We start from the raw sequence: 24,439 nt of genomic DNA on the forward strand, positions 1-24,439 counted from the left end.
GGCCGGGCAACGGCAACAACGGCGGCGGGGGGGAGGGGCGGCCGCGACTAACGGCGGCGGGGGGGAGGGGCGGCCGCGACTAACGGCCGAGCCCCCACCCCTCTCTGAAAGGCAGCAAACGCCTTCCCGCCCCCCACCCCTTCAAGACGTCCCGCCTCTCTCTGCTTCCCACCCTTCTCAGCCCCCCCCCCCCGCGTACGTTTCTCCTTCCCCTCCCCAAACCTTCCTCAAGGGTTTAACCTCTTCTCACACAACCCCATAATAATGTAATTTATTTTCCCACCCCCCACTCCTCATCGCAGGTGTCCTTACTAAACTCCCACAACCCCTCCCGCAAGGCTGGCCGGCCCTGCAGACTGGGCGCCTCTGAGCGCTGGCAAAGGACTTTATTCTCCTGTCCTGTATCCCTTCGAAGCGCCTTGATCCATTGATCGCGAGCAGCGTAATTTTAAGGATTTGGTACTTTCTTTTAGGGTTGCCAACCTCAAGGTGGGGCCAGGAGATGTCTCTGAAAGAATGAGGACTGCTCGCCAGTCTATAGTTATCCTGGAGGAAAGGGCTGTTTTACAGTCCACAGAAGAAATCCGAAACTGCAGTTGTGTAATAAGTCGCTCTGAGCCAGCTTCGGCCAGGGAGGGCGGGTTATAAATCACTAAATAAATAAATAAATAAAATAACTTTACTAGGACCACCTAAAGGGGACTTTTTTTTAAAGGACAAACTTTTTGAGCATATAAAAAGAACTTTTGTGAAAAGAGGGCTCTTTGGGTTTTGTTTTACCCATGCTAACACACTTATTGATAAAGCAAAATTGTGTGATGCCTTTATTAAGACCAACCCAAATATCACAAAATGGAGCTATTTGGGTTGGTCCTAATAAAAAGAATTAAACAAAGTCTGTTTTTCGATTTTGTCTCGTGGACCACGAGGGCTCCTCGCAGCCGCTGCTAACTGGCTGTTCGCTAGCAATTCACGGAGACGCAACAACACCAGCAATTCAGCAGTCAGAATCGATACGAATCTCCAGCCAAAAAGGGTTCTCAAGTCAGTTAGCTCTGCAATGGCTGCCCATGTTTGGTTTTGGGCAAGTTCCATGGGGTGGTAGCAGCCCCCGGCTTCCCAGGGAAGCAACTGAAATAACTCAGTCAGAGTTAAATTAAATATATGGACAAACTCAACTGACAAAAGGCCACTGTTTTTCATGCCTGAACAGCATGTTACTTATTATTTATCTATCTGTATAATTAATAGTCTGCCTTTTTCACGGGGACTCACGGCAGTTTACACGGAGTGAGTCAGTACAATTGACAAACTGGGACATTCAATAACCAAGTGAATTAGGATTTTAGAAGCCTGGAACCACCTGAAAGAACTGAAGCATAGCAACAGTATTCACGTGACACATTAAGTGGTACAAAAATCACATGAATAGGATCCTACTTACCATAAGTTAAACACAGCAGTACAGACCACGGTCCCTAACAGTTTATCCAAGTAATTTTGTGAATGTTTTTGTACTACCTTATTACCTGTGCAGAAAAGCCCTCTTGAATAATTCCCTTTTGCATAGTTTGCAGAAAGCCAGGAGACTGGGAACTTTCCTGACCTCCTCAGACAGGCCATTCCGTAAGGTGGAGGCCACAACAAGAAGGCATGTGTATGGGCAGTTGTTGATTTTGCCAATTTTCAGGTTGGCACCTGCAGAAGCCCCTGTTGACTTGAGTGAAGTTGTCACAGTGGAGCATGGGGAGAGAGGCGGTCTGGCAAATAAGAGGGGCCAAGGCCATGAAGGGTTTCAGATGTGACAGCCAACATTAGAGAATGCAAAGTCAGAAAAGACCTTTTGCTGCTAGTGAGCATGTAAGTGGTTCTCCAGTACATCTATGTGCACAAAGATAACAGTACACTACAAATTGGGAAGGTCCTTGGTTCAGATCTCACCAGGTTTCTTTTTCTCTCAGCTAGGGTTGCCAGCCCTGGAGTTCTCCTGGAATTTCGACTGATCTCCAGGCCCTGATCTTATCCGATCTCGGAAGCTAAGTAGGGATGGCCCTGGTTAGTATGTGGGTGGGAGACTACCAAGGAAGTCCAGGGTCCTACGCAGACACAGGCAATGGCAAACCACCTCAGTCTGCCTCTTGCCTTGAAAACCCCTTGAGGGTTTGCCATAAATTGGAGTAGTGGGGCACCTTCCCCCACTACTCCAAGCCTGAGCGATTAGTTGCCCTGGAGGAAATGGCAGCTTTGGAGGGTGGACTTAAGGGCACTGTACCCTCACTGAGGTCCCTCCCCTCTCCAAGAACTTGAAGGGCTGTCATACAGAGGATGGTGCTGAGTTGTTTTCTGTTGCCCCAGAAGGTCGGACCAGAACTAAGGGGTTGGAATTAAATTGAAAGAGTTTCCGTCTAGACATTAGGAAGATTACAGAGGTGTTCCTCAGTGGAACAGGCTTCCTCAGGAGGTGGTAAGCTCTCCTTCCCTGGAGGTGTTTAAGCAGAGGCTAGGTGGCCATCTGTCAGCAATGCTGATTTCATGACCGTAGGCAGATCATGAGAGGGAAGGCAGGGAGGTTTTGCATCAGTGTTTGGCTTTCGGGCCCTTTCATGCATGCCCAGGGAAGTGCCGATTGCCACTTTAGGGTCAGGAAGCAATTTTCCTCCAGGCCAGAGATCTTGGTGGGGTTTTTTTTTTTTTTTTTTGCCATCTTCTGGGCATGGAGTAGGGGTCACTGGGTGTGTGTGTGAGGGGAGGTAGTTGTAAAATCCCTGCATTGTGCAGGGGTTGGACTAGATGACCCTGGTGGTCCCTTCCAACTCGATGATTCCAGACTCCACCGTCCCCAGGCACCGCCTCCAAATCTCCAGGAACTGACCCAGTGTCAGGCCTGGCCTGTACAGGAAATGCCAGGCAAGGTCTGACTGAGGATGTTATGCTTACTGCAGGTGCTGGCCAAGGTCAGCTGTCGCAACTGGCAACTTGTGTTTTGACTCTGGACTCTGTGTGAATCTTGCCTCGAGGGGAGGGGGGTTCTCACGGCATCCAATGCTTTTGATTTCCTATATACCCTGTACCATGCTCTTGCCCTGACCTGGATGGCCCAGGCTAGCCTGATCTCGTCAGATCTCAGAAGCTAAGCAGGGTCAGCCCTGGTTAGTATTTGGATGGGAGACCACCAAGGAATACCAGGGTTGCTGTGCAGAGGAAGGCACTGGCAAACCGCCTCTGCTAGTCACTTGCCATGAAAACCCCCCAAAAAGCGGTCTCCATAAGTCAGCTGTGACTTGAAGGCACTTTACACACACACAACATGCTCTTAGTTCTCATTAGTGCCATCTTGAATATCAGCTGCTGTTAACCTGCAGATTTTCCAATAAATCAACTCTCTTTTGGACTACTCGTCTGTGGATGTTGTTTATGGGATTGTCACGGGGCAAGGGCTTCCACCAAGGCTGAGCCGGCAACCCTGCGTCTCAGCCTCCAATAAGGGGCTAGCGACAGTGGCCTGCCTTACAGGGGTGACGGATTTCTCGACCCGCTCCTGTAAACGTGAAGCGCTTAGTATCCTTGGGCGGGGCGGGGAGGAACCTGGCGCTGCCCCTGCATTCACCGTGTGATGAACGACGGGCGCGTCCAGCTCACTCCCGGGGAAGCGGCGAGGCAGCAGCCTGGCTGGGGCCCCCCGCCCCCCGCCCCGCCCTTCAGCGGGGCTCCCGAGGCAAGCGGCCTCCGGGCGCGCTCCCCCCCCCCCGGCGGGGCTTTCTCGCGTGCAAACGTGTCAAGGCGTCGCCTCGTCGCCCGGCAGCCCCGGTTAACCGCTTGCAGCCCGGCCCGCGGCCCGCCTCCCCCGAAGCCCCCGCCCCGCCCGCGCTCTCGGCTGCCGGCCGCCCCGCCCAGGCAAGGGGGGGGGGCGGATCAGTGCCAGCTTCCCGGCGCCTTTCCTCCCCCCCCCCCCCGCCGCCCGCGTCCTGCTCCTTTAAGAGTTGGCCTACGTGGCAGTAGCGAGGAGGGCGCCGGAGCGTAGCGACTTCCTGCGCGCGCAGCCTCGCAGGCGCGGCACGAGCGGCGGCCCAGGCTGCGGGAGGGCGGCCAGCCAGCCAGCCAGAGCCAGCCCGCCCGGGAGCGCATCCCTCCACCACCACCACCACCACCGCTGGCAGCCATGGGGCAGAACGACCTGATGAGCACCGCTGAGGATTTTGCAGACCAGGTGGGTGGGTGGGTGCGAGCTCCCCCCCCCCGACCTACCCGGGGCAGGAGCCCTCCGGCGCACGGGGTCGCGGCGCGGATCGGGGTCCTCCCACCAGTAAGGCGTAGCGGTCGAGATCTTCTCCCTTTTAGGGGAGGGGAGGGGAGAGAATGGCCGCCCGGGGGGCTTTTCCCTCGGCTGAGATTCTCCATCAGGGCATCGGAGACCGGCCTCCTGAAAAAGAAAACGAATCTCCTGCACCCGCAAAAATGGGAGGGGGCGGCGGGGCCCAGCCCCCCACCCTCTTTAAGGGGTCTGATCTGAAGGAGAGGCGTGTTTGCCTGAGAGGGCTGCGAGCTGTTTCCTTACAAATCAGGCTTAACTGAGGAGTTTGAGATTTTGGCCCATCTCTCTACTGGTTGTCTCTTTAATAATGGGGTCCCCCCCCACTAATAGCCCTATTAATAATGTATTGGGCAAATGTTTGGGGTCCTCCGTTCTTCCTGTCAGAGGGTTTTGAAGGGGATCAATCTCTGATTATTTTTCTAATAACCTTTTTCCCACTGATAGTGATGACCTCCCCTCTGGGAATGGAGACCATCCTTGTAGGAAATTAAGCCTAGGGAAGTGCTTATTAGCAAACCACGCTTAGGAGAGGGTTGTGTTGCTGTATTTGCCCGGTAGGATTTGTGATTCTTTTGTTTCCAGAATGTAAAGTAGAAAATGTGTAACTCTATAATGTTGGAATGGGGTTATAAACTGGTACTGTAGACGTAAGTGTGTGTGTGGAATAAGTCTAATTGCAAAGGATGGGAAAGTTGGGACCTCTTGCCCCACCCCCTTTAATCTAGTCTTCTTGTAGCAAAGTTGTGTGCAGGAACTTCAATGCTTCCTGCACTTGAGTCTCTAGGAGGGGGCAGATAAGAACGTTTTTTCAGAACCCATTGGTGGGAAGTAGCTTAAACTGGGGATTCCTTGTATGCTTGGTGGTCTTCAGAGCGGTGGCCTTGTCCCCTGAATAATGGGGGATCAGATGTGGAGTGGCGTTTCCTTGGAGACTGGGACTCTATAAAGATACAAGTCAAGGGGTGTGCAGGCTGGTGAATACACATTGTATGAAATTGACAGCTTTGTGTGGTTATAAGTGAGTATTCAAAGACCCATAACCCCAAAGTGTTGTATGCCCTGCCTCCTGGAGTATTCCCCCCTTTCCAGCCTCCTGGTTAAAAGGGTGATCACAACCAGGAATCAGACTTGATCGTTCATTCTGTCAGTTGGCCAAACGTCTGTCCTCTCTAGACTGGAAGCAGCCTGGCGGAGGGCTTTCTTTTCCATCTGCTGGAATACATGAAGTCTCCCTGGTTTCATTGCTACAGTCCTCCTAGGGTATCTGGTTCCTTACTGGGAGCCACAGCCCTCAGTTTGCAAGATCTGAGCAAGGATGTCAAGGATAGGACATTTTGGAGGACTTTGATTCATAGGGTCGCCATGAGTCGGAAGTGACTTGACGGCACTTAACACAACACACACACTGGGCCTGGATGGGGGTGGGGGGGACAGAAGCTGACCTGAGCAACTTGTCTGGCTCCCTTTGACAAACAAGATGTCCATATGGTATTGAACGCAAAAAAGCAAGGTAGAGAAAATGAAAGTGCGGCAAACAACTGCTGCAAGATTCTGCTTGTTCTCCAAGGGACAACTGCTGAGGCACACAGCTTGTATTTCCAAAGATGTCCAACCAACTTTATCTCCTAGTCACCTGTAAACTGTATTGAACCTGAAGACACATCATTCATTTCTGGCTCTGTGGTGTAGAACATATGTCTGTGACAGGCCATGGTTGAAGCAGCTTTATGTTTCTGGCAGGTCATGAGGGAACCAGCCAGTGAGAGACACAAGTGTCTTTTTTTACACAGGGGCTATTACATGCATCTTGTGAAACTTTCGCCTGGAGTAGCAAATGGTCGCACATAATTATCTTAGAACTACCTGCTCTCCTGGGATTGGAAGGGGGAAAATTGGCCCTGTAAAAAAACTCTTCACTGCATGAGCCTGGGATAAAATGCCTCCTGGAGAGTGCAGTTTCTAACAGCTTGGCTGGACTTCTCTAGTGCCCTGATAGATGTACATTCTTTCGGGATAATGCTGGGGTTAGCTGCCGTTAGTTTTATTGTAGTCAGTTTAAACGAGTCCAGGACACCTTATTCCAGCGTGAACTTTCTCAAGTCAGAGCTGGCTTTGTCGGCTGTATCTGCCCAATGGAGGAACACTGCAGTGTCTGATGAAGTGAGGTCTGATTCATGGAAAGCTGGTGTGGGAATACATGTTGTTAGCCTTCCTCTAGGTTAATGCTGTGCTGCAGGACAGTGCGCTGGAAGGCCAGCGTGCCACCTGCCTGTGACCAGGGGATGCCCGGGGTCAAGGCCCGTCTCAGCGATGGGCCTGAATGCCGAGTGAGGAGCAGCAGAGCTCCACTTAGAAGCCTTTACCTGTCTTGGGGCCAGGACCACACACACTGCTCCTCCTTGGCCTCCTCCACTGGCCTCCCGCCCCCTTCTGCATTCAGTGCAAGCTCCTTATCCTTCCCTTGGGAGCGCTTCCAGACCCTTATCCCCTCCTGGTCCCACCCCTTGATGTTGGAAGAGCAGCCCTCACTCTGCCAGCTCCCCCCCCCCATTTCAAAGCTCAGTTCTCTGGCTTAACCCATTCACACCCTTTCAGTCATCTAAGGCCAGGCCTTAGCCTTACCCTTTCTTCCCCTCTCTCTGTAGAGGCACAAATAGCCTTCTGTGTGGGTCAGTGTACTGCAGAGTATTGTTCACCCTTCAGAGCCCATGGGACAAGCAGCCCTGCAAGTGACTGACGGCCTGTGAGCAGCATTTTGTCTTCGTCTTTCAACCAGTTTGTTGAGATCATCAAAATTCTCAGCTCCTCGAAAGTGTGATCAGAGAGGTGTATGTAGATTTTCCTGGGAGACTGTGGTGTGTAAAAGGGCTTCATAAGCACCCTGACTGCCAAATTAGAACAAAGTCCAGCAGGGGCACCTTAAAGACGAACAACATTTATTTTAATGTGAGATTTCTTGAGTTCTGCCTCACATCTTCAGGTATAAATTGCCAGATTGAAGCAATTTCTTGCTTCCCCTGAGGATAACTTGTTTGCACCCATTAAAACAAAAACAAGACTTTCTTTTTAGCCACCCCCCCCCCCAAGGATCTTGTGGCACCTTAAAAACTAACAAGGTTTTTTGCAGCACAAGTTTTTGTGGGCTGGAGACAACTTCATTGGATGCATGTGGTGGAAGGGGTGTTGGAGCCAGTGAGTGCAAAGGCAAAAGGATTGCTCATCAGCACTTGGTGCTTGTTTCGTTGGACTAAAATCTAACATTTATGTTGCACAATCAGTTTGTGGGCTAGCATGAAAGCCTTTCCTGTTTGCTGCTTTGTGGCTGCTGGACAGCTAGGGCAGAGTGGCCGCCCACACCCCATGGGTGGCCTGGCCTAACTTGCATATGACAAGCCAATGGGTGCCGTTGTAGCCCCCTGCCAGTCCTTTCCCAGTTCAAAAGTCTGCTTTGGAGAAGGGGCCCTTGAGAACAGTGCAACAGCCATGGAGGTTGGTAGCTTAACTTTTTCTCTATCTGCAATTTACACCATTTCAGATTGCTCCCCCCCCCCCAAGTGACTCTTTTCTCTGTGGGGCTTCAAGTATATATTTGCCACAGTCCCCAGTGCAAATTCTGTGAGGGAAGGAAGTGTTGTACACATTTGAAACCTCACATGGGGGGGAAACCATGCAGGGATGACTGGAAGTGGATAAACTGCAGTTGCAGGAAGAGTCCAGAGACCTCTCTCCCCCTGCCGCTTGTCTGCGCTATGACCTCTTCCAGAAGAGGCTGCAGGTCTGATCTCTGTAGTAACCCTGGATTCTGACATCTGCGATGGACCTAGGTTGCAAAAGCAGGCTGTGTTTCCCAGTGCCTGGCCATTCCGTTGCAAACCAGTTGTCATCATTTCTGCAGAGAAGCAATTCCTCTGCTGATTCCTCATTTTCTTATATGTGCCTCCCCAGCTGACTCAAACCTTAAAACTACCACTTATACTGCTGCTATAACACTGAACTACATAACTGTATGGTGTGCAGAGATTTACAAAATAGCAGGTTACATCTGCGGGCTGCATGTATTAGCACAGTTGGCATGCAGACGCTCATACTGGAATACGTGTTGTTAGTCTCTAAGGTGCCCTGGACTTCTGAGTTATTTGGGTAATGGGGAACTCCTGAAAAATATCTGTTTAGTTGAACCTTGTTTAGATGAGTAGGGTGGCAGACTGTGCATCCTAACACAAATGTCGGATTGGTTGGCAGGTATGGTGTGCCCTGTCACTAGCTGTAGTCAGCTAAAATACTTGGAAAAATATGTTGGCCGGGTTGGAGAATTAAGTTCTGAACATGGATTTCCCAATTCTGGCTGTCCTTGGTAGCCAACCAGTATTTGTGGTTGCCACTAATACTGCCATTTCCTTCAGGAACGCTGGCTTGCACCAAAGACTTTGTGGAGTGGAGGGGTATTTTTGCCCTGGATACCCAAGAGCAGAGAAATTGGGCTAGAAGTATATCTGGCTTCTGAGGTCTTGACAGGTATACTGTGCATACTCAACAGCATCTCTTTGCAGCCTTTAGGGCTAGCCATTTCATGTAGGAACTGAATTCTGTAGCCAAGGCTGCAGTCTGTCCCGTCCCCCTAACATGCGAGGAATAACAGCCCTGGCAATGCCAGCTTCATTCCCTCTCTCAGGTGCTTTGGACAGGTGAAAAAACAAACCCGAAGCACAAGGTGATGTGAGGCAAAACAGTTCTTTGCCTCAGCCTCAGCATGTGGCAAGGTGGATTTGATTTAAATCAAATTGATTTAAATTACTGGTCAGTAAGACTAGATTTAAATCATGGTTTTCTGCACTCTTTTATAGCCTGCTGCCATTATAGGTTTTTGCCTCCAGGGAGAGAATAATATGGCTAAACATGATAATAATATGATAATATGGCTATACATACAAAAATCCCAAGACTTGTGGAGTGTTCTGCTCAAAAAGTTTCACTTTCATTTTTACTGCTTGCCCCTCCCTCCTCACACTTAGCTCCTTGTGTAGATCTATGGCACTCCAAACAATCTTCTATTCATTGATCTTCTTGAGACTTAGCACTTAAGAGGTTGATTTTATGTACATATATTTGCAGAGGAACAACTGGATTAAGATCTTTTTTTCAACTCTGTATGTTTGGTTTTTTTTAGCATTTTTGCTGTGAAGAAGAGGCATGTTATCTCTGCACACACATTCACAGTTTTGAGAACTGCAAAACCAAACATCTGTGATGATATCTTTAGATAGAAAAATTGCCCAAAATAATCTTACAGAAACCTCTGGAAGAGTATGACATTGTGAACGGACTGATGGAATTCAATAACCAAAAAAATTAAGCATAGCATGAGTCTATATATTCATACTACACAGTTAAAAACTAATCCTTATTTCATGATGAATACCTTTGGACTATAATGTATCTTAAATAGAAAATCTGATTTAAATTTGTAAAATCCGCTTTTTATTATTTAAAAAAAAACATTGATTTTTATCCATCCTGGTTTGCGGTGGGAGCAGGATCCAGTCCTAGTCACAGTAGCTGTTACGAAAATGAGTTCTGGCAGATGGATTGTTTCCCTTGAGAACCTGTTGCAAGCAAGTTATGGTAGGAGAAGACAGAAGGAAAAGAATGCCCACAGGGATGACGAAGCCTCATGCATCATTTGCCTGTAGGAAAACGGCCTCTGTTGACCGTGAAGTTCCCCGGTCATCTCTTGGCTGTTTGACGTCTATTATTAGAAACCAGTTACACAAGCTGTGTGGGTTAATTAAGGGTTTGGAGAAGGGTGTGGCTGGGTCTGATCAGAGGTTCATTTGGCTAGGGCTTTTCACAGTGAGCGTCCTTAAGATCCTCTGTACCTCCCTTGACAGTGCATTAAGGGTATCCTCGGTACAGAAAGCAGACATCTTGTGGCTCTGGTTTGGTGTCTGTTTCTGTACAAAATCCAAATGTCAATTAGTCTTTCTTAGTGTGACCAAGGGATGGATCAGGTCAGTGCTATACTGGCAGACGTGGGTGGCACAGCGCAGTGGCTGTTGGCACCTGGAAGCTGTTCTGCCTTGCCCTCTGTGGTGGGAACAGTTCTCTGTGAAGGCTGTCAGCATGGCTGAAGGAGGAAAGTCAGGAAAGTGGGCTGTTCTGGAGTCCCAGCCCCCCCAATCTGCTCTCCCCCACTCTGTTCACTCCTATGGGAAGGAATAAATGGTTGTACTCCAGGATACCTTTGTGGTGGCAGCAAATCCCCCCGTTCCCTCCTGGACATGGCATTGTCACAGTGTTGACCCTGGCTGCTTCCTTCCCCCCAATGATAGGCATTTTGGTGATGCCTAATCTCCTCAGATCTCAGAAGCTAAGCAGGGTCAGCCCTGATTAGTATTTGGATGGGAGACCACCAAGGAAGTCCAGGGTTGCTGTGCAGAGGAAGGCACTGGCAAACCACCTCTGTTAGTCTCTTGCCAGGAAAACCCCAAAACGGGTCGCCATAAGTCGGCTGCGACTTGACGGCACTTTACACACACAAATAAAGCGTAAGATGTATTTATTTATTTTGTGATTTCTATCCCGTCTGCCCTGGCCAAAGCCAGCTCTTAATGTGGGCTAAGAAAAACATAATATCAAAAGAGAGAGCTCCCAGTGCGGCTCAGCCTGGCTGTGTCTCCCAGCTTTGTGGTGAGATGTCAGACGCGCATATTGGCCCAATCAAACGCTGGCTCCGCCATCAGCCTTGTCCCTTCTCGCACATTTCAGGCAAACTCCCTGCTTTAAAAAAAAATTGGTACTCCATGCGATTTTCATACGTTGCATGCATTTGGAGAGAGCCAGTATGGTGTAGTGGTTAGAGTGTTGGACTACAATCAGGGGACCTGGGTTCAAATCCCCACATTGCCATAAAGCATGCTGGAGTGGCCTTGGACCAGGCATACCCTTTCAGGCTAGCCTTCCTCTTTGGGTGGTTGTTGCAAGGGTGAAATGGGAGAACCGTGCTCCTTGCATTTATTTATCCCACCCTTCCTTTCATTTTTTGTTAAAAAGGGGAAATGTGGCACCCCACTGCAGATTTGTGTGTGAGGGTGTTGGCGGAGGGGTTGTGATGTGACTGGTGCCAGGCAATCAGTGCTGTACGCAGCCCACTTCGGTTTCAGACTTGTAGATTTTCCTCCCAGAGGCAAACTGCACCTAATGCTGCCTGCTTTTTCTCCCCATTGGTTATGGGACAGGCTGATTTTTCAGGGTGGAAGAATGGTTTTTGGGGGAAAGTTTAAGAAATACCCCCCCCGTGATAGTCTTTTTTCAGATTGCTGAGTTCTGAGGGAAGGAGAATCTACATTTTGGTCAGTGTGATGTGTAGTTTAGCCCTTGGCAGTCAGGCCTGGAAGGGAAAGGGTTCCCTGGCACTGACTTGGGCAAGGGCGCTTCCAGAGCATCCCCTCCGCTCCCAAAATGCTCTGTCAGCCTTTAGTAGGGTTGCCAACCTCCAGGTATTACAACTGATCTCTGGACAACAGATCAGTTCCCCAGGAGAAAATGGCTGCTGTGGAGGATGAACACTACGTTATTATATCCCACTGAGGTTCCTCCCTTCCCTAACCCCCCTTCCCCAGTTGTACTCACAAATCTCCAGGCATTTCCCACCCCAAAGTCTTGACCCTAGGGTGCTTTCCTTTGCCAGGTTTGGCATGCCATAACTTTATTAGCTACCATGTTGCCAGTAGTGCAACATGCTGTTGGTGTCCATGACTTGGCTGGGAGGGAGGGCCCTGCTGCTGTCTTTCCAATCACATTATTTCCGTCGTGTGTCCATTCCTCCCCCCCTCCCCTTTCGTTCACAAGCTCATTAGAGTGTTTGGCACAGACATTGTGTGTGTGTGTGTGGGGGGGGCTTCTTGTCCAGGAAAAGCTGGCAAGGGTCAAGGTTTTTTCCTCAAAAGCTACCCTCACACAATCATGAAGGTGATCAGAGCTCCCCGGGCTTGCTTCGAGGGTTTGCCCACCTTGTTATGTTGTTTAATGCTCTCCAGTTGTCATTAAGCATGTCTTGTGGCAGGGGATGCTATTGCTTGCTTACTGTGTCATTCGATTCACTTCTACCATTCTGATCCTTTTCGACAGCCCCAGCAGCTGTCTGAATGGAAAGGCAAGGTGGGCGTCCTCAAAAGAAATAGTTTCCTACAAGTCTGAAGCGGTGTGTTCACTCAAGAGCTTGAAGGGTGGTGCGGAGAGCCAGTGGTTACGGTATTTGGACTAGAATGGGCTTGAGGGTGGGCAGTTGGGGAACCCAGTTCAAATCTCAGCCATCATGAACACACACGTGAAGCTGCTTTATATTGAACCAGACCATTGGCCCATCAAGGTCTTAGTATTGCATGCTCTGACTGGCAGCAGCTCTCCAGAGTCACAGGGAGGGGTTTGTTACATCACGCACACCCCCACATGGTCCTTTTAACTGGAGATGCCAGGGATTGAACCTGAGACCTTCTGCATGCTAAGCAGATGCTCTCCCACTGAGCCACGACCCCTCCTCTAACCAGGAATCCTAACTGCCAGGCCACATGGGAAAGAGCTGCAGATCGTCCAGTCATCTTTCTGGGTAGATGGTGACCTTCAGCATTTGTTTTAATCTGGCAAGCTGTGGAAATTTCTGCTTAGTTGAGTGATGGCTGGTGACAAGGTGTCTTTTCTGGCATGACTCAGAATCCAGCTTTTTTCCTAACCAGCCTGCCTCTTCTTGCTTCAGCTGCCAGTGTTACGAAACAGCACGAAGATCTCCCTTCTTCTGCCTGCCTCTTGGGAGGGCCCAGTTTCATCCCTTGACCAAATCAAGGGGACACTTTTCTGAATTGCACCCCTTCAGGCTGTGGCGTGTGTGTGTGTGTTTGTGTGCGTTCACATGTGTGGAAGTGAGGCAGAAGCTGCTTCTCTGGCATGGTCTTTTAAAAAAAATGAAATGCCAGTTTTGGCACCAAGTTGCCCCCAAAGCAGCAGAGTTGAGTCCTGTGGAGAAAGGATGCAAACCAGTGTGGGGGGGGGGGGTGACTGATGTCACTTGGGCACGATGGTGCCCCAGCCCTGCCATCCTTTGCTCCAGTGGGGCAAAATAGTCAATAGCTGCCTTTAAACAGACGGTTGAAAATACTTGAAAGAGCTGTTGTACGGGATGCCCCTGGCACCTTCTCAGTGGAGAGATGGGAGCCTGAGGCCTTGTTTTGAAGCCTGAGACAGACAAAAGAGCAAGAGGCAGCTGGCTGAGGAGGGAAAGAGGCCCGTAATGGCCCGAAGAAAAGGTGCCAACCCAGCCCCTGCCTCCTCAGGTCTTATCTCTGAGATGAGCAGTCAGCTGAAAGTGCTAAAAGAAGTGGCGTGGGAATGGAAACGGCAATACAGCTTCTAGAGGAGAAGGTGGAAGAAGTCTCTGCCAGGCCGCTAAAAAAGAGAGCCCGCAAAGCAATGGCTGCGAGTGTTCACCAATAGCTCGAAAGACAGTCCTTGAAAGCAAAGGGATAGGCTCTGAGAGGAAAGAGGGTATTTGCTAGTTTCTGGAAAGATGGCTGTCTGATTTCTTCTCAGGATTTCCTCAAGCAGAAAGTGACTTGGATCAGTCTCAGAGATAGACAGACCCTCCTAGAGACGTTGTAGTGCTCTTTGCAAGAGGGTTGTTTAAAAAAAAAAAAACTTTTTTGTTTTTGCTTCAATACAAGTTCATCAAAAGGCTTAGAACAATATCACCAGAAGGGACCAAGAAAAAAATCTGTATACTATTTCCCAAGTGTGCCACCTGTCTATGGATATCTAAATCCACAAATTGTGACCACACTTGCACTAAACAGATGTTTCTGCACACTTTGGGGATGCCCTAGGTTTGCTGAAAAATCTGGAATTAAAAAAACACATTTGGGAATTAAACCCCCCCCAATAAAAAGCACCTCAGGCGGCACAGCTCTGGGTAAGCCAAGCCACCGAGTGGGGTTATGGGGAAAGGAGGCCTGGGACAGCTCCAGTTGAGCCACTGAGAGCAAGCTTGGGGGGGGGGGTTGCCTCAGTGGGTCTGGCGGAACAGCTCCAGGTGAACTGCCAAGAGCAAGGCTGTGTGTGTGGGTGGGGGGGGCTCAGTGGGCCCACCAGAACAGCTCTGGGTGAGTCGCCAAGAGAGGGGGTGTGGGAGGGGAGGAGAAAGAGAGAGTGATGGGGTGGGGGCAGAAAGAGAAGGAGTGGCAGCAGGTGGACTGGACAGAAAGTAAGAGAGGGGCTGGGGGAGTGAAAGAGACAGACACTGAGAGAAGTGGTGGGTGAGAAGGGAGGAATAAAAGGTGAAGAGACAGCATGGCCACTCCCACGATTTTCTTGCGGGTCCCTGCTTGTATCACTCTATCAGGGGTCAAATAGCATCACGTAAAAATCTTTAAAGACCTAATATTAACAGAAGAAGAAGTAAAGGCTGAGTTATACATAAGACTGCCCTGACCTGGATGGCCCAGCCTAGCCCGATTTCATCAGACCTCAGAAGCTCAGCATGGTCAGCCCTGGTTAGTACTTGGATGGGAGACCACCGAGGAAGTCCAGGGTCCCTATGAAGAGCTGAGTAGTGGCAAGCCACCTCTGAACAGCTCTTACTTTGAAAGCCCTTAGCCCTACCGGGGTTGCCAGAAGTCAGCTGCGACTTGATGGCAATTAAAAAAAAAGACTACTGGATGGCCCAGGCTGCCCCGATTTTATCAGCTACCAGAAGCTAAGCAGGGTTGGCCCTGGTCAGTATTTAAATGGGAGCCCTCCAAGGAAGTCTAGAATTGCAAAGCCGAGGCAGGCAATGGCAAACCCCCTCTGAACATCTCTTGCCTTGATAATCCTGTGGAGTTTCCATACATCAGCTGCAACTTGATGGCGATTTCTACCACCACCATACACAAGACCAGATTTCGCAATGAAAATGCAAGCCAGTACCTTTTCCCCATTGATATACATAGTTTGAATTCCTCAGTTTCTCCTCAGTCTTTGCCAGAATTCCTTGTTTGGTGTTGGAAAATACTCTTGAGCTGAGATGCTCCATAGGAGAGTGGAAGGTCGGAGGAGGAAAGGGCATCTCAGTCAGTACGATGTCACAGGAAAATCAAATTTTATTCCCATCCCAAATAAAATTGCCTATATACTTTTTACAATTTGTAATATTTTTGGGAGGTAACATTGGTAATTTTTGGAGATGTTGTAATATCTGTGGTAAAATATTGTCATTTTGATTATACAAAATTGTTATTTTAATTATATAAACATTACTGAGCAAGGAGAACTTGATTATTCCTCACTCTGCCAGGTCGTTATTAATTTAATGATTTTAGATGGTTACTTATCTATGATCCTAGATTACTAAGTGCTTCTCTGTAGTGGCAACCCAATAAGATTTGTACTTGGCAATATTTTAATGTTCATCTTCAGTTAGATTAATAACTGAAATTTCAGATTTTGTACTGTTGACACAAAATCCTGTGATTTCACTTCGATCTTTTAAAGTTCAGAATGGCTTCTGTTAAGCGCATAACTGATTTTTTATGGCTGAGATTTCTTGTTTATATGCCTTTTGACTTCTGTATTATTTTTAAAGGTCTCAGCAAGTGGTTCAGTGGGTAGTGTGGAGAAGGGCACCCCTCTCGTGGCCCTTTATTGAGGATGATGGTATATTATTATTAGCAGCAGGTTCATTTGTAGTCTGCCTTTCTCACTGGGGCTCAAGGTGGATTACAGCCATAATAAGAACTATCCAATCAATCATCAAGTCGATTACAAAGTAGGATGCAAAAACATTTGAATCTAACAACAGAAATTCCTGGTAATACCAAAAAATGCATTGAGGTGGGGCGACTTCCAAGTACACAGAAGACTATTCAGTCAGACAGTAAGCGAATTACAAAATGTGATGAAATAATTCAGTCTAACAGCAAAGAGGCTAATAAAACAAAATGAAGCAATGGGGCTTGGATTGAACAATTGTTGTCGAAGGTAACAAAACTATCAATGTAGGAAATTTTTATCCTTTATAGAAGTCGCTTCCTATTTACCTTCCATGTGTTCCTGAGGCTTCTGATGTAAGGCTTCAATTGTTCTTACAAACCCCGTGCCAGATTTAATCTGCCTAAGTAAATTGAATAAATTTTATCGAAGTGATCAAAGGCTTTTTCTGCATCTAGTGATAAGATTGTTATGGCAATCTGGGGAAAGATCAACAGTGAAGTTTCTTTCTGGGATGGTATCCAACATAAAGAATCCAGCATGGTGTAGTGGTTAAGAGAGGTTGTTAGGAGTGGTGGACTTTAATCTGGAGAACCGGGTTCGATTCCCCCCTCCTCCACATGAGCGGCAGACTCTAATCTGGTGAACCACTCCTATACATGAAGCCAGCTGGGTGACCTTGGGCTAGTCACAGCTCTCTTAGAGCTCTCCCAGCCTCACCTACCTCACAGGGTGTCTGTTGTGGGGAAGGGAAGGTGATTGTAAACTGGTTCGATCCTTCCTTAAGTGGCAGAAAAAGGGCATATAAAAACCAACTCTTTTTCTTCTCATTGCAGAACCCTGATTTTTCTTCTAAGGACCCCCAGAGTTCCTGGGATACAGTTTGTAACTTGATGAACTGACCTCTTAACTTACAAGGGTCCCTTCATGTCAGTGACCACCCCAATATCATGCAGCAATTAGTTCCACAGGGTAATTGGATTCCCTGAAGCAGCGCTTCCTTGCCCATGACTTTAAATGGATGATTCTGAATTCTTAGAGAAAAAAATCCAATCTTTACGACTCCACCCCCACAAAACAGGCCAGTTATGGTTTTTAAAAATTGCTTTCATGCGGCTCAGATTCCCTCCACCAACTGAAAAGTCTCAGCATTAATATTGAGTCCTGAGTTGTACTAATTTCTCTCTTCTCTGATATGAGAGGATAATGTAAAGGTGATCTTGAGTTTTTCATATTCGGTTCCCAAGCAGAGTTACGGGGCATGAGAACTGCTAGTGAGAAATCATATTGGCCCAGAGAGGAGGCTCTGTTTGGGGGGGGGGGTAACTTTGCTGAGTTTCTGCATCAGGTGTTGATTGGAGTATTCAGTCACATCCAAAACAAAGATGCAGCAGAATTGCCTGTCCTCAAATGAGACTGCCCATTGTGTCTCTGCAGGAGTCAGTGTTCTGGATTCCCTCTTTCCAACTGTGCCTGAACATGGCTTGGGCTACTTAGTGGGTGAGACTTCTGTGCACTGTAAAAATCAGTTGACAGTGAAATGTACTTTCAAATGTAATTTTATCTACTGTTGGAAGTAGAGAAATACTGGTATATCTAGGAGCAAAGCCCTTTGGAGGCTCCCGTCAGAGAAGAAACCCCTTCTAGTATAACAAGGAGGATTGATGGCACATAAGTGTCACACCTTGGCACCTCTGTCCTGCTCCTTGCCTGTTCTTCACACCTGTGTCGTCGTCCTTCTTCTGGCAGTTCTTGCGGGTGACAAAACAGTACCTCCCCCATGTGGCCCGGCTTTGCCTGATCAGCACGTTCCTCGAAGATGGCATTCGCATGTGGTTCCAGTGGAGTGAGCAGAGGGACTACATTGATGCCACATGGAACTGCGGCTATATCCTGGCCTCCATCTTCGTGTTCATAAATCTCTTTGGACAGTTAAGTAAGTGGGGCAAGATGGCTTGTGTGACTCTTTGTTAAGAGACAACATTACAAATTTTGAATTAGGAAACTTTGAATTCTAAGCTGCAGCTACTGGTTGCTGAGCACAGCTGGGTGGATAAGTCTCAGGGTTCTGGTGTATCATTGGATTGAAAGAGATCTGCCTGATGTACCTCACAAGAGAATTGTGAGGATAAAATAGGCATGTCAGTAAACCCCTCTGAGCCCTTAGAAGGGGCAGGGGACCCAGTCTCCATCCGCCATTGCTAAAGCAGGCCTCCAGTACATGCAGAGGCTCAGGGTGGCACAGGCTGGGTGAGCCAGGATCAAAGCACCGCCAGTGGCCTGAGGGAGGGCTCCAGTCCTTTCCTTTTCAGCTCCTGTGTATGAAGTTGTCTGATACCAAATAGGGCTGTCAATCCATCCAACCCAGTCCTGCCTCCAGGGTCTCATGGGGAGGAAAGTCTGCCCCAGTGCCTGCTGACTGAGAACCTTCAGCTACAGATTCCGGCAACTGAACTGGCGACCTTCTCCACCCCATGCTGGTGCTATTCCTGAGCTATGAGCGCCTTCTGCTGAGCCAGGCCGTGAGCTCAGCATTGACTACTCCAGCGGTTCCTGACTTTGGTGACTTCAGTGGCCCTTACCCTTTTGTGCCTACCTAGGATGGCAGCCGGAGGGTGTTGATGGTAGCTGGACTGGAACCATGAATCACCCGTCTCTTTTTTCCCCTCCCTTTCTCAGGCAGCTGCATCCTGGTGCTGAGCAGGAACTTTGTTCAGTATGCCTGTTTTGGATTGTTCGGAATTATAGCTTTACAGGTGGGCAACAGTTGCAACTCTGAACTCTGAGATACTTTTCTGATAAATTACCATCTGCCTTTTTCTTCATCTTTCACCTTAGTGTGGTGTTTAGAATCATAGAGTTGGAAGGGACCACCAGGGTCATCTAGTCCAACCCCCTGCAAAATGCAGGAAATTCACAACTACCTCCCCCCCACACTCCCTTAGTGACCCTTACTCAATGCCCAGATGCCCTTCCTCTCATGAAGTGCCTAAGGTCACAGAATCAGCATTGCTGACAGATGACTATCCAGCCTCTGCTTAAAAACCTCCAGGGAAGGAGCACTTACCACCTCTCGAGGAAGCCTGTTCCACTGAGGAACCGCTCTAACTGTTAGAAAATTCTTCCTAATGTCTAGACGGAAACTCGTTTGATTTAATTTCAACCCGTTGGTTCTGGTCCGACCTTTTAGGGCAACAAAAAACTACTCGGCACCATCCTCTATATGACAGCCCTTCAAGCACTTGAAGATGGTTATCATATCCCCTCTCAGTCTTCTCCTCTTCAGGCTAAACATACCCAGCTCCTTCAACTTTCCTCATAGGACTCACCTTTTTAAAAAATCGGTTTGGAGGGTGGTGTGGGCTGTACTTTAAACTACCTTCCACCACCCCACAATTCCACGGCAACCTGTTGGTGATGACAGGTGTGTGCGTGTGGTGATTCCTTGGTGCCGCGGTGGGAGTCCCCCTGCTTTGTGTGAAAATGGGGGATCTTTTTGGTAAAAAAGATATTGGTAAAATTGGAGGAGGGGAACCATGGAGGCTGCCTTGAGCTCCTTGGAAGCATGGCAGGATAAAAATGTGAAACTGAATATAATTCTAAATTACATGTAAACATAATCTTTAATATTTTAAAGAGGTGACCCACCCCCCGATACACCTTGGACTGGCTAAAGACCCCACAGTTATGGAGCAACCTCCCCAGGGGGGTACGGCTGGCCCCCTTACTTCAAGAGGCAGCTGAAGACAGTTTTATTTAGAACTGCATTTGATTAAAGCAGTTCTAAACTGTTATTTTAAAATTTTGATTGTATGTATTTTTATGTACTTTATTTTTGGTATTTTATTGATATGGTAAGCTGCCTTAAGCTCCATCAGGAAAAATGGCTGCTAATAAATGTTCTAACTAAATAAATTTGTTAATTATATAATGCATGGATCTTTACAGAGTAACATCAGGCAAAGACAAAATCCCCTGTCTGGTGGAGCTTATAATCCAAACATTATTTGTGGGGGATGCAACAAAGGGGGAGGGTTAAAGGGAACTTGACGTGAGCAGATGCAGTCAGATGCAGAGTACCTCTGCCTTCATTTGGTTGCTCTGACAGGGGTGAGGGGTGGACTGGCCCTTTAAATGACTGTGAAAGTTCCCCATGGGCCATTCCTCTGCAGGGCCCTGGTGGACTGGAGTATGCAGAGCCACTCCCCCCCCCCCGCCCCATGGTACTGGCAGTGATGGCACTGAATATGGGGGAGTCTACACTAGCTGTCAGCATTGCCATGACCTGGGTTGGAGTCCTGCCAGTGCTGTGGGGCCCCCGGCACTGTTGAAATTTCCCCATCTGCCTTTAGCTGTGACCCCAAAGAGATGTGTTTTTTAAAAGCCCTCACTAGGAGGGTGGCTTTGAATATCTCAGGGTTTACTGACATGTGGTTGTTTTCTCCTAGACAATTGCCTACAGCATTCTATGGGACCTGAAGTTTTTGATGAGGTATGGCTAATTTTGATTGCCTTCTTTCATTCACTCCAACTTAAATGTTGCTTGCTTCTGATTGGGAGTGCTGAGGAAAACTGTCCACAGCAGCGTAGAGGATTTTGCCTGTCAAGGTTGCTGTGGAATAGCTGGGTGCTTGTCTCTTCTCTGGTCAGGCCGGTCTTTATAAAAGAATGGGAAGCACCTGGCAAAAAATTCTTGTCAATCGGCATGTTTGAACTTCTGCCTGGATCCTCTGTTGTTTTTGGATGGTACATAGGCTTTGCACGATCAGTTTGCCTCGCTAGATGTTGGTTTTGGGGGGATTATTATTATTATTTTGTACTAACTGTTCCTCTCTTGTAGAAACCTCGCTCTCGGGGGTGGACTGCTGCTGCTCTTGGCTGAGTCCCGGTCGGAGGGGAAGAGCATGTTTGCTGGTGTGCCCACCATGCGGGAAAGCTCCCCGAAGCAGTACATGCAGCTGGGCGGGCGCGTGCTGCTAGTCCTCATGTTCATGACGCTGCTGCATTTTGATGCTAGTTTCTTTTCAGTAAGTGCTCAGATCTTTAAAAAAAATCCAAATAATAAACATCTATCTGGGTGGCAGCCTGCCTATTTGGTTCCAGGCATCTCCTGGTAAAAGAGGAACACACAGCCTCTGGTCACCTGCCTAATGGCCACGTAGTTATTCAAGCGGCAAAGGCACCCACTTGTCCATCCTCAGCCTGGTGGGCCCCACAATTCTGTCCAGGGCAACTGGAGCAGGGGTTGCGCTTCTGTGCTAGCTTCCAAGGGTAAGCGGGACTGGCTACATGTAATTGATGGGACTGGGCCAAAGTGGACTGGTCCGTCTTTGTATTAGGTAGCTGCTCGTAGTCCTACTGGGGTTTCTGTCTTCTCACCCCTGAGGTTGTTCTGGATGGGCTTTGGTTGCCAAGAATTTGTAACATCCCAGACTGAGGTTTTTTTAACAGGGAAATCTTGCCTTAAGGTCAGAAACGGCTGCACCTCTGCTGTGGCTACCCTAGTAAAAACATGCATATGCAATGCAGTAGTGAGCCGGCCGAAGGATTTCTTCTGCCCAAACAGTGCCTGTTTGAATGAAACAAAATTTCCCAGTTTAACTTGCTGCATTCATATTTTTTTAAATGTAATTTTCTAGGCCTGGTGATAAGGGGGATAGAAAAAGCCAGGACATGAACACGAAAAGAACTGGACATGCCCTGTGAATTAATTTCTAACCTGCCATGCGATCTCATTTGTGACTACTCCAGAATGTCATGCAAATGCTTCATCATTTGTGATTAACAGGATGTTTGTTGCTTAGAGCGCTTGAAGGAGGACGGATCAGGTCCATTTGCTCCATCTGGGCCCAGTTAATTTAACCAGGCTGGGGAGTGGGTGGAGAGGACTTCCTTGTCCATTTTGTCACATTCTGGAGAAAAAACTCTAACCCCGAGCCTTGTTTTCCTGCGGGTGGCCCTGAGAGTTACCAGCTACACTCCAACTCACCTGCTGGGGTTCTTGTCTTCACCCTGAAGTTGCTGTGTGTTCTGGCTCCTGTGCATCTTCAGTGTGTGTTAGGATGATGCACATCACTCTTGGTGGCTGGGCCAGGGGGTGCCAGGGCCAGCAGGCCTCCAGTGCACCCGTTTAGCAGTGGGGGTGCCTAGTTCCAGCTGTAGAGCTCCTATGATGTGTGTGCTCTCTCCTCTCCCCCACCCCACTGCAGATTCTGCAAAACATTGTGGGCACAGCCTTGATCATCCTCGTGGCTGTTGGCTTCAAGACCAAACTAGCCGCCTTGACCTTGGTCATCTGGCTCTTCGTCATCAATGTCTACTTTAACGCCTTCTGGACCATCCCTGCCTATAAGCCCATGCACGACTTCCTCAAGTATGACTTCTTCCAGACCATGTCAGTCATCGGAGGCCTCCTCCTGGTGGTGGCGCTCGGCCCTGGGGGTGTCTCGATGGATGAGAAGAAAAAGGAATGGTAGAACGGGAGAGAAACCACCGCCCCTCATCTTAAGAGTCTGGGAACTGACTCTCAAGAGGAATTTAGTGGAGGGACCCCCCCCTCCCCCGGCCAGCATTTTACATAGATGTGCCTGCGTTCCTTTGTTCAAGGCACAGATTTTTGGGGAGTTCAATTTTTTTAAAATGTACAGCTGCACTGATAATCTAATATTAGATCATGCTTTGTAAGGAACGTTTGCTCGGGGTCACCGTTGTTCTCTTTTGTAATTCCCAAAACTGAAGTGAAGAAACTTGCTAGCTGGGGCCACTGGATGGGGGGCGCACCACAACCCCCACGATCTTGATTTTTTAAGAAAAAATTTAAACTACTGTGATCAGATAACCTGTTGCTACAGTGTGCTGGTTAATTTTTATTTGGTTTTGTTTACATTCTTGTAATTAAAGTCACCTCCCAGGTTGAGAGCTGAAAGCAGAAGGGACGGATGGAGGGCAGCTGGTGCCAAAGGAAAGCGGTTTGAGGAACCGCAGCTGGGGCAGGGTTCACCTCAACAGCTGTCTTTTCTGTGTTATCCGATGCTTAGGCTGGGTGTGTGCTGAAATCTCTTCCCTTGAAATCCCTGGGGCTCAAAGTTACTTGAGCTGCACTGTCTTCCTTTTGGCTCCAAAAGAACTGTCACACAGGCTTGCGTTTGGCCTGCCAATGAGCATCCTATATTAGAGGGCATCTGAAATAGTTAGATCCATCACATTGAAGTTGGGAAGAGCTTATGGCAGTAAAGGCAGAGGAACAAATGGATTTACTCCAGTAATTTCCAGTTCTTGTAGACAAGAAGAATGTCCATTTTTTTACAATATAACTTGCTTTTCTTAAATCCCTAACACTCTGGGATTTTGAAAGCGGTCGCTGTGGAGCTGAGGGTTTTTTTTTTTTTTTTGGCGGGGGGAGAACAGACACTACCACCACTGATGCCCCCTATGTGCATGAATGGCCTTGCTTGCATCTAGTCCAGGGTGGCTTTGGGCAGACTGCACTCAGTCTCACAAGCTGAACAGGATGGTTGTCATTCTGAGGGAGGGATGTGCACTGCTGTGCCCAGCCAGGTCCAAGTTGACATGGTCTAGGGGGTACCAGCCAAGTGGGTCCCAAAGGGAAATCCAAAACAATCATAACACAGTGTTCAGAATGCCTTTTATTAGGACCAACCAAATGACACTGAGCTTTTGCGTTCCCTAGAGTTTTTCACCAGACTGGAGAAAATAAAAATGTTTCAAAAGAGAAAGGGGAGTTCAAGATGTGACAGAGTCCTGGAGTGTGCTGCTGCAAGGAACACGCAGATCTTTGGGGCAGGAACATTTACCACTGCCTCTCCTTCCAAGAGGAAGCTGGTACACGTGTGGCTGCTGCACCAAGACAGAAGGGGGGCTGGCAGGTGGGCTGCTGTGGTACCAGCTTGATTCGTAACACAATTACCCCATACCAAGTAATGGGGTCTTTTTGGGGAGGGGAAGGCTTGAACAGCCCCTGGGCAAGTTGAACTTGGAACCATTTTACTGCAGCTGCTGCAAGCCAGCAGAAGCACTGAGAAGAATCAAGTAGACAATCTGTGGTTGTTAGTCTTCAGCAACTTTGGTTGCCAACTGTGGCTTGGGAAATTCCTGGTGATTTGGAGGTGAAGCCCAGGGAAGGGAGGGATCTCAGCAGGGATGCAATGCCATAGAGTCCACCCTCCAATATTGCCATTTTCTCCAGGGGAAGTGATCTCTGTATGCTGGAGGTCAGTTGTGATTCCTGGAGGTCAGCAACCCTATCAGCAACAAAGAGGGATTTCTGTACCATGGTCTTGACCTAGAGATACCAAAAGCAACAGTTTCCCCATAGGATCTGTTTCCTACACTGACCTGATTCCTGCATAACATGCTACTGGAAGGGAATCAAAC

The 24,439-nt window shown here is 48.4% G+C and overlaps 1 protein-coding gene across 1 annotated transcript; it reads left to right on the forward strand.

The window, feature by feature from the left end:
- The first annotated feature begins 4,159 nt into the window (after positions 1-4,159).
- On the forward strand, positions 4,160-22,544 carry SURF4 (surfeit 4). The gene is made up of 6 exons (XM_056860394.1): positions 4,160-4,207; positions 17,795-17,981; positions 18,725-18,801; positions 20,494-20,537; positions 20,886-21,072; positions 22,255-22,544. Exons 1-6 carry the CDS (start codon positions 4,160-4,162, stop codon positions 22,519-22,521), a joined length of 810 nt encoding a protein of 269 aa, XP_056716372.1. The 3' UTR covers positions 22,522-22,544.
- The last annotated feature ends 1,895 nt before the right edge of the window (positions 22,545-24,439 follow it).

Source organism: Euleptes europaea, chromosome 14 (genome assembly GCF_029931775.1).
Source record: "Euleptes europaea isolate rEulEur1 chromosome 14, rEulEur1.hap1, whole genome shotgun sequence".
Classification (NCBI taxonomy): domain Eukaryota; kingdom Metazoa; phylum Chordata; class Lepidosauria; order Squamata; family Sphaerodactylidae; genus Euleptes; species Euleptes europaea.

What these genes read in the sequence shown, in the direction of transcription:
- SURF4 (XM_056860394.1), top strand. Translation starts at nt 4,160, where the DNA reads ATGGGGCAGAACGACCTGATGAGCACCGCTGAGGATTTTGCAGACCAG. An exon ending in TCGGAATTATAGCTTTACAG is followed by an intron (nt 18,802 to 20,493) that starts GTGGGCAACAGT and finishes GTTTTCTCCTAG; the next exon opens with ACAATTGCCTACAGCATTCT. An exon ending in GACCTGAAGTTTTTGATGAG is followed by an intron (nt 20,538 to 20,885) that starts GTATGGCTAATT and finishes CCTCTCTTGTAG; the next exon opens with AAACCTCGCTCTCGGGGGTG.